Genomic DNA, 16,737 nt, shown 5'->3' on the forward strand with positions numbered 1-16,737 from the left:
GGACACCAAGGAAAGCGGACGAACATAATGGTCACAAAACACAAATGTAAATTCACAGGCATACATAGAACACAAGAATGCTTACACAGAGGCTAGAAGCGGGGAACCACTTCCTCAAATAGATTCATTATCTCACTCTCACACACACACACCTACACAAACACACACACACACACACACACACACACATACCTACACAAACACACACACACACACACACACACACACACACACACACACACACAAACAAACACTAAAATAAACTCTCATTTCAGTGTCAATGATGAAAAAAAACACCCTCTTCACAGTTTTAATGTCTTTGATGTTTATTGGAAGAGTGCAGCGACAGCCCTTCCTCTAACACAAGTCTGCGTAGGATGGTTAACATACATACAGGATGCATAAGAGTCATTAGCAGGTTAGCGCCCAGTGTTGATATGATCCACTGACTGATCCATGCAGTGACCTGGCTAGCACTGTACCTTAACAGAGCTCCCTGATAGACCAGCAACAGCAACCTCCTTTACCCAAAGAAAACATCTCGACCAGGACCGGAAACAAACACATTGTAGTCTGTGTGAGTCTGTGTCTGTGTAGGTAAAAGCTAAGCTAAGATCCATGACAAGAGCAAAAGGTTGTTTGAGAGATTACATCACTCTTGGTTGTGTTTTTTTCCTCTGATCAAAACAATGAATGGCACCTTTCATTGGAATTGCATGCTTGAAAGGCAGTTTTCTCTCCCTAGAAGTCCATGCCAATGCACTTCCTCATTTTAGAGACATATAGGTTAAAAAAAAGATTGGAATGTGTTTTGGGAGTGTTTTGTCCTTATGTCAGCAATCAAACATAAAAAAGGTCATTATAGCTTGTTGTGATTATTCTGTTTCCATCTCGTCACCTCCATCAGAAGTATCCAGCCTCCTGCATTACGCTCTTTAGTTTCAGGTTCAAAGTTCAAAGGTTGTGACAGAAATTAGTGTGACAGCTAAGATAGGGACCACGGTCAACACATTGTCCCATTATAGTTAGAACTGTTTAACATTTAATGCATTTGTAAGAATGTCGGGCGAGATTTCTGACAGGAAGTTGGGTCAGGAGAAATGACCCGAATAAATAATAGGGGACTGAGAAATAGAGATGGGGGGGATGGGGGGGGGGGGGGGGGGGGGGGGGGGGGGCTCATAGTTGCCATGACGCTAAGCACTTGGGTTAACCTGGGTGACCAGGTATGGGCATTGCCTTGGTGACAGATGTTTGGGTCCCAGAGTCGAGGGTGAAGAGTGCATGACTGGCGTCTGAGGGAGTGAATGAAACAGTAGAAAGTAGAAAAACCAAACAAACAAAACCAAACAAACAAACAAACAGACTGCTGCTTTGGGAGGAGTAAGCATTTGTCAAATTCCTCAAGAGGTCAGAAGAACAGAGACATACGTGTATAGCTGTGTTTACCTAGGTGTGTGTGTGTGTGTGTGTGTGTGTGTGTGTGTGTGTGTGTGTGTGTGTGTGTGTGTGTGTGTGTGTCTGTACTTTGTCTCTATTTTGTTTGTAAATTGCACACAGTATTGAAAATATAAATTCATCTGCCTACCAGGAATACATGAATCGCTTTTCACCCCCAGTTTGTTATTTATTGCAACGCTCTGTGTACTGTTTTACATGCATGACTACCAGAAGCCTAATTTGGCGAGGGTGTGTGTGTTTTATACGTTTTATAAGTGAAAGAAATGGACAGTCTCAAAGTAGCAGTTCTAGCATTGCTTCCATGTTTCTTTTTCCTCTTGGTCTGCACAAGTAGCCGGTCACCTGGACGGGCTTCTCCTTTCTCCTCTCTCTCCTCTCTCTCCTCTCTCTCCTCTCCAGTCTGCCTCCTGTGGAAAGAGAGGGAGAGAGGAGCCAAGTCAAACACGTGGGCCGGCCCTGGCCTTCCTGCTGCACCCATGACTGGGAGAGGCTGTGCCGCAAGGGCCGCTGGCGCCAAAGTGGAAAAGAACAGGCCGGCTGCACGGCCAAGGGGATGGAGGGATGGAGGGAAGGAGGGAGGGATGGATGGATGGAGGGAGAGAGCGAGGGATGGAGAGAGAGAGAGGGAGGGACAGAGAGAGGGAGGGAGGGTGAGAGAGAGGGAGGGAGGTCAGGGACACACATACTTTCTCTCCCTCTCTCTCTCTCACTCACACACACACACAACCACACACATAGACACACATACCGGTTATTTTGCTATTTCTCTGTCTCTCTATCCTTCTTTCACACGCACACATACCCTATATTTTACTTCCTCTCTTTAAAAACAACTTAGCCTTGCACCTAAATACAGTCTGCAAAACCAAAATTGCATAAACTTTTGTCCAAACTGCTCCGACTCCAACCCTAAATTGATATATTTTTGGGGCTGAGAGGGGGAGAGATGTCCCAAAGCCTTTTTTCCCCCTCCGAGTGTGGATGGTGTTGACTCTCTCTGGCCTAATAGCCTTCCAGTCTGGCTCAGTGGGAGACTGTGTGCCCGGCTGTCATAACTAGCAGAGAGATTCCACCCAGACGAAGGGCCTCTTGAGTCCTCCCTTTCCACTTGAGGGAGAATCTCTTTTACTCTCTCTCTCTCTCTCTCTCTATCTCTCTCGCTCTCTCTTCATCTTTCCGTACAGCCGGCTGAAAGACTCTCCTATGAAGGGGATGGGGGTGGAAGAGGAGGGGGGAGGTTCAGGGAGAAGGTCAGAGTGTGTGTGTGTGTGTGTTTTTTGGGGGGGGGGGGTTGGTGCTTGACCACAGAGGGAACTCTGGTCATCATACCTCCAGCACTCCATATTTCTCTCGCTCTGTTGACACTCTCGACTGACCAAACAAAGTGTGAGGCGCGTCCTGGGCACTGCGTTGTGGGGCCCGGCGCTGTGTGTGTGTGTGTGTGTGTGTGAGTGAGCCGTGTCCTGGGCACTGGGTGTTTGGGGCCGGCGCTCTGTTTGTGTTTGCCATCAGTGAAAACCCCCAGTTCTGTGGTCGATCGGTCCTACTGCGGCTCACCATTGTTATTGATGCCCCATTTGGTGTTTGCCTTTGCCTCAAGGGGTCCACTTATAAGAAATCAATTAGCTCTCGACATATGCTCCATTTGAACTGGGGCCATTAGGTGGTTAAGAACATCATTGGCTACACAGCGGGGAGATGTGTTATGGCGGCACATTCATCACAGCCTCTTTCAGAAGGGGACCACCTCATGTTTGGTGTGATGATATATATATGTGTGTGTGTGTGTGTGTGTGTGTGTGTGTGTGTGTGTGTGTGTGTGTGTGTGTGTGTGAGTGTGTGTGTGTATATGTGTGGTTTGGGAATATTAAACCATAATCTTTCAATCATAGCATTTCATTTTAGCAGACCATAGTAAGCACTGTGTCACAGCAAACTCTAGCATTTCTCTTGTATATTTTAGCATTTAGCATTTAGATCATAGCATTTCACCCTCATTCTCACCTGCTTAATGGCGGGCTCCCTTCTTGGCCCTCTTTGTCTTGCCTTTGCAGCGGCTGAAGACATTGCTGTCTCTTATCTGCTTGCCTCTCTGTGTGGAGGGCGAGGAGCACACAGCGTCGGGTCGCTGTCGGCTCATATCCATCCATCTGTAGCAAAGGAGAGAAGGAGGCATTAGCGGTAGCATTATGGAGTTTTGGCTTAAACTAGCGAGCTAACGAGCTAACAGCCAAAACCTTATCTTGCAAACACCAACACCAGCACAGTTGCACTGCTCTGGCTAAAGCTAGCTAGTTTGCTAACTCATTTATTTCAGCGATTTATTTGGTGATTTTGCTATAATTTCCTTTTTTTCTGTTTTTTTTTTCTTCATGGGGTTTCATGCACACAACCACAGAACTTTCCCAGCGGTAGCTAACTACCTGCCAAAACAGGCCTTAAAGAATGTCGAAATCCTACATTGTTTCACAAAAAAACATCAATTTAAAATATGAATGTTAAGACACACTTAAGGCTGGTTATCAAGAAAATGCATCCTGAGGATATCAGTACAAGTCCCCAGAGAGAATCAAGGCTATATTTGAGAACCAGATGGTCTGTGATGCATGGCATTGTTCTGTGGTGCTTACACAGCAAATATTACTCCATACATCTTTTTTCAGCAGTATTAGGAAGGTCGCCTACTTCAAGGTTGAAACTTAATTCTTGCCATAAAAGAAAAACAAGGACCCAGGGGGCAGACCTCATGGCATGTTTTGATAATTTTTACAGCTGGTGTGGACTGCGGTCCATGCACAGCTTGTTGAGTTGACAAAGCCTCTGTTAAGCTTACTTCAGAATTGTAGGAAGTCTGTGGAGAAGCTAAGGCCTGTTTGAGAACTTTTAAAACTGGTAAACCAGTGCAAGTGGGAGGCATGTGGTCCTTGCACTGGTCTGTCAAGCTTACTGCAGCTCGGAACTGTGGTCTGATGGGATACTTTGATTAGATCAGGTCAGGTTCTTTGGACCTTATTTAGGTCAGTGAACTTTTGGAAGCCTATGCAGAACCTATGAGTATTGGTTCTTTGGTCAGTGAACTTTTGGAAGCTTAAACCAGACTAAAGGAAGCCTATGCGGAACCTACATTGAATAACTTGTTGAATGACTGAATGGAACTATTCGCAGAAGAAGCTCTATCTGCCTGCTTCTGAGAAGTTCTGCCCGTCTTATTGCTGGGGAGAGTGTGAGGCCCGTGGTCCTTACTTGCGCAGGTTGGTGAGCTGGCAGGTGCAGGCCCAGAGGTTGTTGGCCAGGGTGAGGTTGGTGATGGTGGACAGCTCCAGGCTACTGGGGAGGTTCTTGAGCTTGTTGTTGTCCAGGTGCAAAGACTTCAGTGCCGTCACCCCACCGAAAGCACCGTCAGCAAACTAGAGGATGGAGAGAGCTCTTTCATTAGTAAATGATCATATTGTAATATTGACAGATCTCTTTCATTAGTAAATGATCATATTGTTACATTGAGATATATCATTCAAAAGTAAATTGTGCGCTCTCATACATAATTTGTTGTCATTCCTTTGCCATATAGTATTCATTTAATGTAATTGCTACGTAACATGTCCTACCATGACTGAAATATGGGAAAGCATTTAGCATTCCTTTAGCAACCAATTATGTGTCCTCACTCCTTTGGTGTGTCAACTTCACCATGCATTTAATGTCGCAGGTGTCTTGTTCTATTTTGACTGAATATAGAAAATGGGATATGTTTCCAGAAACCTTTGTCATGAATCATACGACTTTGACCATCCTTCAAAGAACGTTGCAGTTGTCTCATTATTGTTAATAATGAATATTATTATCTCTATTAGTTGACCCATAGGCATTCCTCATCTCTCTCTCTCTCTCTCTCTTTCTTACACACATACACACACACTCCCTTGCTCTCTCTGTCTTTCTCTGGATGAAGCACGTAGAGCTTGTTGATAATCTGCAGGATGTAGAATTTCTCCTGTGTTTGCAGTCAGACTGTGCCCTCGGTCTCTGTCAGCTTTTGGCCGTGGATGCGTTTGCTCTGACGGGTCGAGCTTTCCTCTCAGATGAAAGCTCTCTCTCATGCGCAAGGATGTGTGCCAGGTGGTTTATGTAAGCCTGGCTAACCCCTTCCAACACACACAGACACACACACACAGACACACACAGATACACACACACACACACACAGACACACACACACACAGACACACACAGATACACACACACACACACAGACACACACAGATACACACAGATACACACACACACACACACACACAAAGACACACACACACACACACACACACACACACACACACACACATATACAAACACATACAAACACACACACATACAAACACATACACACAGACTCAAAACTTCTCAGAGCCTGTTAAAAACTTCACTGAGGTGCAAGATGAACTTGTCTCTTGCTGGAGCTGAGTTTGTTACAGTAAGTGGGAAGTCTCTGGGCATGTGAAAAGTGTGTGTGTGTGTGTTTTTGTGTGCGAGAGAGCAAAAGTGAGCTCACTCATCTGTGTGTGTGTGTGTGTGTGTTTGAATTGTTTGTGTTGCATAACTCTTATAGAGATGAGCTTTATTGAGGCATCTTTTTGGAAATTTCCACTGCCCAGCGTCAGACTTCAGTCAGGGCGGAGGGGTTTGGTAATCTCAGGCTGGGCAAGATGGCTGCCTTCCAACGTGCAGACACTGGTTTGTTCTCTCTCTCTCTTTCCCTCTCCTCTCTTTCTCTCTCTCTCTCTCTCCTCCCCTTCTCTCTTTCCATCTCTCTCTCTCTTCTGCCCACCGTTACTACCCCCGCCCCTTCACCCCCTCGTCCTCCAGAAACGTCCCGAAATGTCAGAAAGGGCCCGATTGTCCATTGACGCAGGGGCAAAGGCAAACTAAAAATACCCCCTCTTTGGAGGTATCGGAACACCGCTCCACTGTTTACCCGTCTCCTAACCCTCGCTGACCTGTTTACCAGATGCCCCCGCGGGGCAGAAGAGAAAACAGGGATCTCAAAATAACACCTGTGTCATAATTAGACCAGGACATGCTTGAACGCGGGCCAGCAAACAAAAACACGCTAAAAATACCCAACATGCACTGGAAAAAAAGGGGGGCTTATTTTTTTTAAGATGATACCGGCTCCCTTTACTGGCTTCTTTTCCCCGAGATTCATAACCTGCTGCTCCAAAGACACACACACACACACACAGAAACACACACACACACAGAAACACACACACACACACAGAAACACACACACACACAGAAACACACATACATCCACACACACACATGCACAGCCATGCACACACACACACACACAGAAATACACATACATCCACACACACATATGCACAGCCATTCACACACACACACACTCACACACAGATGGTTTATTGATGAGTGAAGAGGATGAGGCCAGACCGCTGTAGGCCTTGAGGACTACTACCTCTTATGGTTGACCATGACCATTGACATCAGTCAGAACCCCTCACACCCCCTCCTGTCTCCTCCTACCGGCTCTCTCTGTGGGAAGACACCGCAACCATCAGGGGCCACAGAAGAGCTCTGAAGGGCCAATCATGGCCAGGGACCATGCTTCCGCCACCGCTAACCTCTCTCCTTCTCTCTCTCTCTCTCTCTCTCTCTCTCTCTCTCTCTCTTACTTTCTTTCTCTCTCCCTCTCTCTCTCTCTCTCCTTCTTTCTTTCTTTCTCTCTCTCTTTCTCTCTCTCTCCTTCTTTCTCTCTCCTTCTCTGTCTCTCTCTCTCTCCTTTTATCTCTTTCTCTCTCTCTCTCTCCTTCTTTCTTTCTCCTTCTCTGTCTCTCTCTACCCTTCTCTGCATCTCTCTCTCCTTTTCTGTATCTCTCTCTCTCCTTCTCTGTCTTTCTCTCTCACTCTACCCTTCTTTGCATCTCTCTCTCCTCTTCTCTGTATATCTCTCACTCTCTCTCCACCTTGCCTGCTCTCGTTCAAGACCAAATACTGTAAACTTTGAAACTGATAGTTGAGTATCATTCGTATGTGGCTGGTCATGTTGTATTAACATAGGATAAACCTCTCCCTCTCCCACCCTCATATGCCAAATACTGTAACCCGTCAAATGGTTGCTGAAGCAAACTATATTCTTCCTTTCCACTCTTTTCTTAGTTTGTTTGTTTGTTTGAAAAGTACAGAACAGGATCCTCCTTGTGCCTTTCCAGAGATTCAAATAAGGTCACATGACGTTAACATGTGTGTCAGCGCATCCGTGGCGACCACAGCTCTCCCCTCTCACCCTCTCTCTCTCTAGCTCGCGTTCTCTCTCTCTCTCTCTCTCTCTCTCGCTCCTCTCTTGCTCTGTCCGCCAGCTTCCTGAGTGGCTTGAACTCACACCTGATCCAAAGCTGCTGCTGTGGCTGCTGCTGCTGCCCAAATGTTTGGAGACTCCCCTGTGGGTGCTAGCCCATCATCTCAGTCATGGCCTCTCAGTCTAAGTGGGGATCTTGTCATTTAGACAGAAGGAGAAAAAAAAAGAAAGGGAGAGACTGAGATAGAGAGATTGAGACAAAGACAGAGGTAGAACAAAGTGCGAGATAGGCATGGAGGTAAAGAAAGAGGGAGAGAAAGAGAGAGAGGGAGACACTGAGAAAAAGATGGAGGGATAGAAAAAGAGAATGAGACAGTGAGAGGGAGGTAAAGACAGGAAAAAGGTTGATAAGCAAGGTGGCAAAGAGAGAGGGGGAAGAGAGAAGGGGAAGACCAGGGGGGGATGACATTTTGCCACACATGTGCAGTTCTCCTGGTGCCTCTCCTGAGTGAGCTGAGTGTGGTTCACACACACACACACAAACACACACACACACACACACACACACACACACACACACACACACACACACTCACGCTCATGGTGCCTCTTCTGAGTGAGTCTGGTTTAGACACACACGGATCTCATTAGACTCCCACCAGTGTGACTGGCAGCAGAATAACACATTTAGCACATTTTGCCTACTGTATGCCACACACACACACACACACACACACACACACACACACACACACACACACAGTGTGCAGAAGAACACATTTAGCCACTTAGGCTGTGGGAACACTCAGCCAGCCAGCCCAGACTTGGCATTGAGATTTATCACCAGTAAAACATCCTAAACCAACCACACCAATGCTTACCCACACGTCAGTCACACAAGTACCGTTGAACCCGCGTTTGTATATCATGTTTAATCACAGGCCCTCAGTACACTCTCAATAAGATCTAGTTGTGTGGCCGTAGAATTGTTGTCAATTTCCATTCCTGAGTTTTTACTCTAGGTGTTGGATTACTCCCGTGCTTTATTGAGAGGCTATAGTGGAATAGTATACTCAGATTCCCGGGCTTTATTGAGAGGCCATACTGGAATAGTATACTCAGAGTTTTCTGTTTACTCCTGCAAGCCCATAACCAAAACAAACAGCGGCACCCATCTGACCCAGGGTAGCCAGAATGTTCTGTCCGGTCTCGTCCAGAGTAAATAGTTCATTCACTAGATAAATAACTGACTGTGCCCCTTATGAAACACCAATCCAAAAATCACACTGTTGGCTTATATTAAAAGCCTGCGTAAAGTTATATGAGTTCCTGCACATTCGCAACTGGCATCCTCCTTTATGATAATGATGTGTATTTCCATGTATACATTTATTATTTCAGGAATCAGAATATGTCTTCAGTGATTTGATTTTTAAGATTTTGTCTTAAGTCATACAGTCACCTTGAATTTCGTGTTCCTGGCCTTCAAACTCATCCCAATGCATTAAAACCAGCAATACACACAGACACAGACACAGACACAGACACAGACACAGACACAGACACAGACACAGACACAGACACAGACACAGACACAGACACAGACACAGACACAGACACAGACACAGACACAGACACAGACACAGACACAGACACAGACACAGACACAGACACAGACCTCACCTTCTGCAGCCCCATGTTGTCCAGGTGCAGTTTCTCCATGTAGCGTCCGAAGCTCCTGAAGGCGTTGTCTGGGATGAATGTGAGCGGGTTCTTGGAGAGTGTGAGCTCCTCTACCACCCTCAGCTTGCTCATGGCCGCCAGCGGGTACGTGCTCAGCTTGTTCCGGTCCAGGTGCAGGATGGCCAGGTTCTCCACTTCGTCCAGCGAGCCGGGCTGGACCGTGGCGATCTCGTTGCCGCTCAGGTGCAGCCAGCGCAGGTCCTTGGCGCCGGCGAACACGCCGGTCGGCAGCTCGCGGATCTGGTTGTCGTTGAGCTGCAGGATGAAGAGGTTGATCATGGGCGCGAAGATGCCCTTGGCCACGCCGCCGATGCGGTTGCCGTCCAGGTAGAGATAGGTGAGCTCGCCCAGGTCGTCGAAGGCACCCTGCCGGAGGGTGGTGATCTCGTTGTCCGACAGGTAGAGGTAGATGAGCTTCTTGAGCCCCTTGAAGGCCTGGCCGGCCACCTCCTGGATCTTGCAGTGCTGCAGGTGCAGCGAGATGAGGCCCTTCATGTCGGAGAAGCTGGCGGTGGCCAGAGAGCCCAGCGGGTTGCGCTGGAGGTTGAGCAGGCGCGTGGTCTCGGACACCTGCGGGATCTTCTTCAGGCCCACGTTGTCGCAGATGACGTGCTGCAGGTCGCCGTGGCAGTGGCACAGCGCCGGGCACTGGGTGGGCGCGGCCCGGGCCGTGGGTGCCAGGGCCTGGAGCACCAGGAGCGCCACGGCAAATGCCAACCTCGCTCTCAGCATGACGATAGACAAGTGTGTGTGTGTGTGTGTGGGTTCTCTGGTTGAAGTGGCCTTGCCTACCTTATCTCTTCTTCTGGTGACTGACCGCTGATGGTCAGACTGCTTGCTTCAGCGACGGAGAGCAAGATGGTTAGTTGAGGTCTGCAGAGAGAATCTTTGGTGTTAACGGAGGATAGGAGAGAGAATGAGAGAGAGGGAGAGAGGAGGATTGAGGTGCTGGAGTTTCAGCTCTGAAAAATAGGAAAGAGGCTTCAAGAAGTTCGAGGCAGAAGTGCAATAGAGAGCGTGAGGGAGGGTGTGTGTGTGTGTGTGAGTGTGAGAATAAATGAGTGAGGGAGGAAGCGAGGGAGCAAATAAAAAACGATTAACTTCAGACTTTTTGAAGGGACAACACGGGAGTGAGGGGAGAGCAACACTATTTATACCCATCGCTCTTTTTGGGGGAGGACTGAGGGGATGATGGTTTTTTCTCTTTTTTTCTCTCCCCTCTCCTCCTCTTCCCCTCCCTGAGTTCAGGGCAAGCCAGGGTGTTACGTGGAGAGAGGGAGAGGGAAAGGGAGAGGGAGAGAGAGAGAGAGAGAGGGAGAGAGGGAGGAAGAGAGAGAGAGAGAGAGGGCTGTGAGAGGAAGTCAAGTGTCTGTGAGAGTTAAACCCTGCTGGAGTACTAGGCGAATGGGTGGGGAGCCTCAAACACACACTCACACACACAAACACAAACACTCAAACACACACACTCACACACATTCAAAACACACACTCACACTCACACTCACACTCACACACACACACACACACACACACATACACACACACACACACACACACACACACACACACACACACTGAGGGGGAGACCAAGCCTCGGCAACCATGCTTGTTTACCGTTTACTGACTTTCAGTCTGCGTTATTATGTCTGTCTTCAGGTGGTTGGGAGTTACTTGTCCAAGTTCTATTTAGCAGCCATGTAAATAGAGTTATGATCCAGCTCTATTTAGGGTGTCACCAGAGGGATAGAGGTTATGAAATTATGAAAATTAGGTGAAAGGTTCTGTAGATTCCCAATCAAATGATAGAAATTCACCTTCAATATTTGCAGTTTCCTAAATTAGTAATCCTATTTACAGGTATAAGCTTGTATCTCTTTACAGTAAACAGCCTTCCAGGCTCGTAGTCCCCACTAAAGAGTATTTCATGTGTTAGTAAGCATGTCTTTAATTATCTGCTGACTTCCAATGCAGTCATACAGTTGAGGTAAATAGCCATACTGCCATAGGTAGGTTGTTTAAATAAAGAAAAATAAAGAAATTCACTTTAAATTCACAAAAGGGTGAACATTGAATAATATGATTTGACAGGATGACTGAATTATTTTGAAAGACCTCTCAAAGAAAATATAATGTATACAGATGCATATATTATGTGCTTAGAAACATTTGTGGATTTGGAATTATGAATAGATTCAGCCATATTTGTTTAGGTTTGTTGGTATTCGGATGTATTTTAAAAAGCTTTATTGATTTGGTGGTATTCTGATGTATGTACTGTAGAAAGATAAATATATTTGGCTGTATGGATAGATTCAGCTGCACTGGATGCGTTTAGATAAGATAAAAAGGTTCGCATGTCCCAGCAGTGGAAAGGTTAAGGCGGAGGCTTCTCACCAACCCAGACATTTCTATTGTTTTTCCGCCTGCGGGAGAAGAAAGGTCTGGCTCCTGTGAGAATGGTGTGTAACACATAATCAAGGCCAGATGGTTTGTGTGTGTGTGTCTCTGTGTGAGTGTGTGTCTGTGTGTGTGTGTGAGAGTGTGTATGTGTGTCTCTGTGTGTGTGTGTGTGTGTGTGTGTGTGTGTGTGTGTCTCTGTGTGAGTGTGTGTCTGTGTGTGTGTCTCTGTATCTGTGTGAGTGTTTGTTTGTCTGTGTGTGTGTGTGTGTGTGTGTGTGTGTGTGTGTGTGTGTGTCTCTCTGTGTATGTGCGCATCAAGCCATAACAATTGGAGAAAAAAAAGCACTCTTGAAAAAACATTTCTCCGTCCTGCAGAGACAGAAGAATTTCAAACAGTGAGGTGCATTCTTCCGTTTGAATGTTTCATTTTTGTCCCCTAGCAGTCAGGGAGTCAGGGAGCCACAGAGCCACGTTCCAGAGAACTGGACGGGATGACTAAAGAACCAGGAGAAGCGTAGTTTGATGAAGGTAGGGAAGAGAGGGAGATGGAAAAAAGTAGAGGTGAGGGGAATGGAGGAGGAGAGGGGAAAAAGAGGAGAGTGGAAGATAAAATTGGAGAGAGAAGAGAAGAGAAGAGAAGAGAAGAGAAGAGAAGAGAAGAGAGGAGGAGGAGAGGAGAGGAGAGGAGAGGAGCCATGAAGAAAGAGAGGAGGCATTGTGAGTGACCACAAAACATAGTGTTTGGTTTAAAGGAAGAGAAGGAACAGGCAGAAAATAAAAGAGAGACGAGCAGTGAGGTTAAGCAAAGAGGGAGAATAGAGACGGGGAATGACCCCAAAAGTTTAACGAGAATGGAGGAGAAAGGAGAGAGGGAAGAGGACGGAGGGTAGTAGTTTGATGAAAGTGAAAGAGTGGCGGCACAGAAGACTGCAGAAGAGGAGAAAATGAGTGTCAGGGTTACAGATGAAAGAAGAAGAGGGAGGAGAGAAGGGAAAAGAAAAGAAACAGACTGACTGGAGAAAATGACTTTCACTTTGTCCCCAGGGCACACTGGCACATCTCCTGATACACCTTGGCCTCAGCTGTGTGTGTTTACAGTCAGTGGACACACACACGCACACACACACATTCTCTCTCGCTCACTCTTTCCCTTTCTTTTTCTCTCTCTCACTTTCCTTTTTTTCTTTCTCTCCATCTCTCTCTCTTTCTTTATCTCTCTGTCAGGATAGGTGGAATCTAGTGTTTGCTCAACAAATCTAGCGCTTCTTTGGGAAAGTGGGCCTTCCAGTGGGCTGTGATTCCTTTGATAACCTTCAAGTGGACTGTGGTCCTGTGATACCGACCTGTAAAAGTGTAAAAGCCCAGTTGTGTGCATCCACAGTCCACTACCAGCTCCCACTGCACCTGTGGGGGAACGTTGATACTGACACACAGTCACAGGCCCAGGAATTTAACAATCCAGGCAAGACAAGTTTCATTTTATTACTTTCATTTCGATTCTTAGATATTATACTGACGCACTGTCAAAGGCAAGAACCCGGCAGGCAGGGACATTTGAAATAGCCATAGTGTTCATGCGTCGTTTCGGGGGGACACGGAGTGCAGATTTGGATTCGTAGATGTGACGTGATGATTGTTGTGCAATGAAGGCTCTTTCGAAAGCCGCTTCTGATTTCATAAAACCGCAAAAACTGAAGAAAAACCTTGGAGCTACCCACCATTGACAGTATTTTTAACTAAACAAATGGCTGAAAGAAAGACATCTTTTATTCCACAGCTGGTGTTCCCCTTGAGCCCTTTGCTGTCACGCAGGTCCTGATCTTTTACAGGTGGGGAGGCTGCTCTTGCTTCATGACACCAGTTACTATAAGAGTCTGTTATTCCTATTGTGTAGCCAAGGTGTGGTGTGTTTGTGTGTGTGTGTGTGTGTGTGTGTATTTCAAAGGACAGAGGACAGGTGTGCCAGTTCTCAGGTGTGTTCCACATCTCTCACCGTCCTCCCAGGCCAGGTTCCCCCTAGAACCGGCTGAGTCAGCCGCCCCCTTCCCGTGAAAGGAACTCTGGGAGAGAACCAGCAGGCGGAAGGGCCTGGATGAACCGCAGGGCCGCGTGAATAAGCCTCTTGTCTCCCCACCTCGCTGCGTTCACACGTGGAAAAGTCCACTTCTACGAGGGCAGAAGGACTGCCATGTGCTTCACCTGTCAACTGATTTTGAATGGTTTCTCGTTTGCGTTTCCCGTTTATTAATTTCTCCCTTTATTCGTCTGTTGGGACAGATCGGCTACGGAACCACAGAGAACAGCCCGGTGACCTTCGTTGGCTTCTCCGTCGACAGCATGGAGAGAAGGACTGAGACGGTGGGCTGCATCGCCCCGCACACTGAGGTACTTTTCACTCTCAATCTCCCTCTCTCTTTCTCTCTCTCCCTTTCTTTCACTCTCTCCCTCTCTCTCACTATCTCTCTCTTCCCCCCCCCCTCTCTACCTCTCTCTCTCTCTCTCTCTCTTTAAAAAAAAAAATGTAAATGTATTCGTATGGCCGATGCCTTTATCCAGAGAGACTTGTAGTACAACGCAGATATACATTTTATGTATGTTCCTTGTGTATCAAACCTAAGATTTTGGTGTTGGAAGCATCCCCCTCTGTTATTTTAAATGTTCAGAAAGGTGTCAGTCAAGACGGTCTATAAAATGTCATATCATACAAAATGAAGAATGAACTTGAAATACCTTTTGGCCTACATGGGAGTTGAATATGGACTAGCCTTGACAAGGCCTAGTTATATAACATACACCGGCTCTCAAAATTACACATTCAGTGCCAGGCTTGCCTTATTTAGGCATGATTTATGACCCCTTGGCTCTGTTCCTAGGTTCCTACAGCCTACAATCTGGAGTGAGTCTGTGGACATTTAATGCCAAGGTGATAAGTTCGCACTTAGTAAATCCAACACAAGACTATAGTGTTTTTCAAAGACTTCGGTGCGCATGATTTGGCCCGCACGTTTTGGTGTTATGCCTTCATCAGTTTCCATGGCATAATGTCAAAACATCTATGCTGAACTGTGCACACCTCAAAGCCTTTGAGAAAGTCCGAAGCCTTGTGAGGGATCTATTGGGCATGAGACTTTATGAGCCTTTATGAGCCTTTATGAGACCTTTATGAGACTATTAGGGAAAAGGATAATGGTTAACACATCAAATAATGCAGCCAGCCTGTACATTAAAGAATTTCAAGGTAAATCTCACGGTCGAGAAAGTGATGCAGAGTACACATTCAGCTAAGGTGCTAATAGCATCAGTATCATGTGTTTTATGCTCACTGATTACACATACTATACTCACTAACACTATGAGGACCTTTGGATAAAAGTGTCTGCTAAATTACCAAAGGTAAATGTGTCTGGAAAATGAGACCACGCATGCACGTGTGTGCACACACACACACACATGCACATGCATATGCACATGCACATGCACGCACACACGGACGTAACAGTTCAGCGTGACTCCCTGGCCACGCTAAGGTCATATTTTCTTTCTCTTTCCTTCCTTTTTCCATGTTCTCTCTTTTTTTTGTTCATATATATGATATCCGTGGCAAGCTTAAACACTGAACCTTAACTGACTTGACGTCCTGCCAAGGCTAAGGTGGTGGACCCGACCTCACGGCAGCTGGTGCCGCTGGGCAGTCAGGGGGAGCTCATGATCCGGGGGTACTGTGTGATGCTGGAGTACTGGGGAGACCCCGCCAAGACGCAGGAGTGCATCAGCAATGACGGCTGGTACAAGACAGGGTGAGCTCCTCGACAGTAAACAAGTATCAACAGTCAAATAAATAACGCACCTCGACAGTAAACAAGTATCAACAGTAAACAACTATCAACAGTAAAATAAATAATGTACCTCGACAGTAAACAAGTATTAACAGTAAAATAAATACCGCACCTCGACAGTAAACAAGTATCAGCAGTAAAATAAATAACGCACCTCGACAGTAAACAAGTATCAGCAGTAAAATAAATAACGCACCTCGACAGTAAACAAGTATCAGCAGTAAAATAAATAACGCACCTCGACAGTAAACAAGTATCAACAGTAAAATAAATAACGCACCTCGACAGTAAACAAGTATCAGCAGTAAAATAAATAACGCACCTCGACAGTAAACAAGTATCAGCAGTAAAATAAATAACGCACCTCGACAGTAAACAAGTATCAGCAGTAAAATAAATAACGCACCTCGACAGTAAACAAGTATCAGCAGTAAAATAAATAACGCACCTCGACAGTAAACAAGTATCAGCAGTAAAATAAATAACGCACCTCGACAGTAAACAAGTATCAACAGTAAAATAAATAACGCACCTCGACAGTAAACAAGTATCAGCAGTAAAATAAATAACGCACCTCGACAGTAAACAAGTATCAGCAGTAAAATAAATAACGCACCTCGACAGTAAACAAGTATCAACAGTAAAATAAGTGAAGCACCTCAGCAGTCAAATACATTGAGTAAAAGCTTGTCTTAAAGTGGTTGACATCTTTAAAAAATGGTTGCCAGGAACAGAACTCAAAATCAGAGGAGGCCTTGGTGTAGAGAAAAAGGAATCAGACTTTAATATTTGGGAAGATTTGGACTTCATGTGTTCCAAAATAACAAAAGAAAAAGCTAAACAAAATGAATAAGAGCTCATGAAAGAAGCTAATAGAAGCTAATATTATTACAATGATAAATAGGGAAGACTCAAAATAATAAAATATTTTTCAATCCAAGTTCATCTTCCAAGGTTGATATTTGAAGGTAATAGTTAGTC

At 45.9% G+C, this 16,737-nt stretch overlaps 2 protein-coding genes across 2 annotated transcripts in view; one reads left to right on the forward strand and one right to left on the reverse strand.

Moving 5' to 3' along the window:
* acsf2 (acyl-CoA synthetase family member 2) overlaps positions 1–16,737 on the forward strand; it is a 39,050-nt gene that overhangs the window by 18,391 nt on the left and 3,922 nt on the right. Inside the window, exons 11-12 of the mRNA XM_080834017.1 lie at positions 14,198–14,305; positions 15,566–15,717. Coding sequence (XP_080690143.1) covers positions 14,198–14,305; positions 15,566–15,717 — 260 coding nt within the window. The remainder of the gene's footprint in view (positions 1–14,197; positions 14,306–15,565; positions 15,718–16,737) is intronic.
* Positions 1,560–10,582, reverse strand: chad (chondroadherin). The gene is made up of 4 exons (XM_080834016.1): positions 9,461–10,582; positions 4,705–4,868; positions 3,466–3,611; positions 1,560–1,868 (listed from the first exon to the last, which is right to left on the reverse strand). The coding sequence occupies exons 1-3, from the start codon at positions 10,250–10,252 to the stop codon at positions 3,470–3,472; spliced, it is 1,098 nt and encodes a 365-aa protein (XP_080690142.1). The 5' UTR covers positions 10,253–10,582; the 3' UTR covers positions 1,560–1,868; positions 3,466–3,469.

This window comes from Sprattus sprattus (assembly GCF_963457725.1).
Source record: "Sprattus sprattus genome assembly, chromosome: 3".
NCBI classification, from domain to species: domain Eukaryota; kingdom Metazoa; phylum Chordata; class Actinopteri; order Clupeiformes; family Clupeidae; genus Sprattus; species Sprattus sprattus.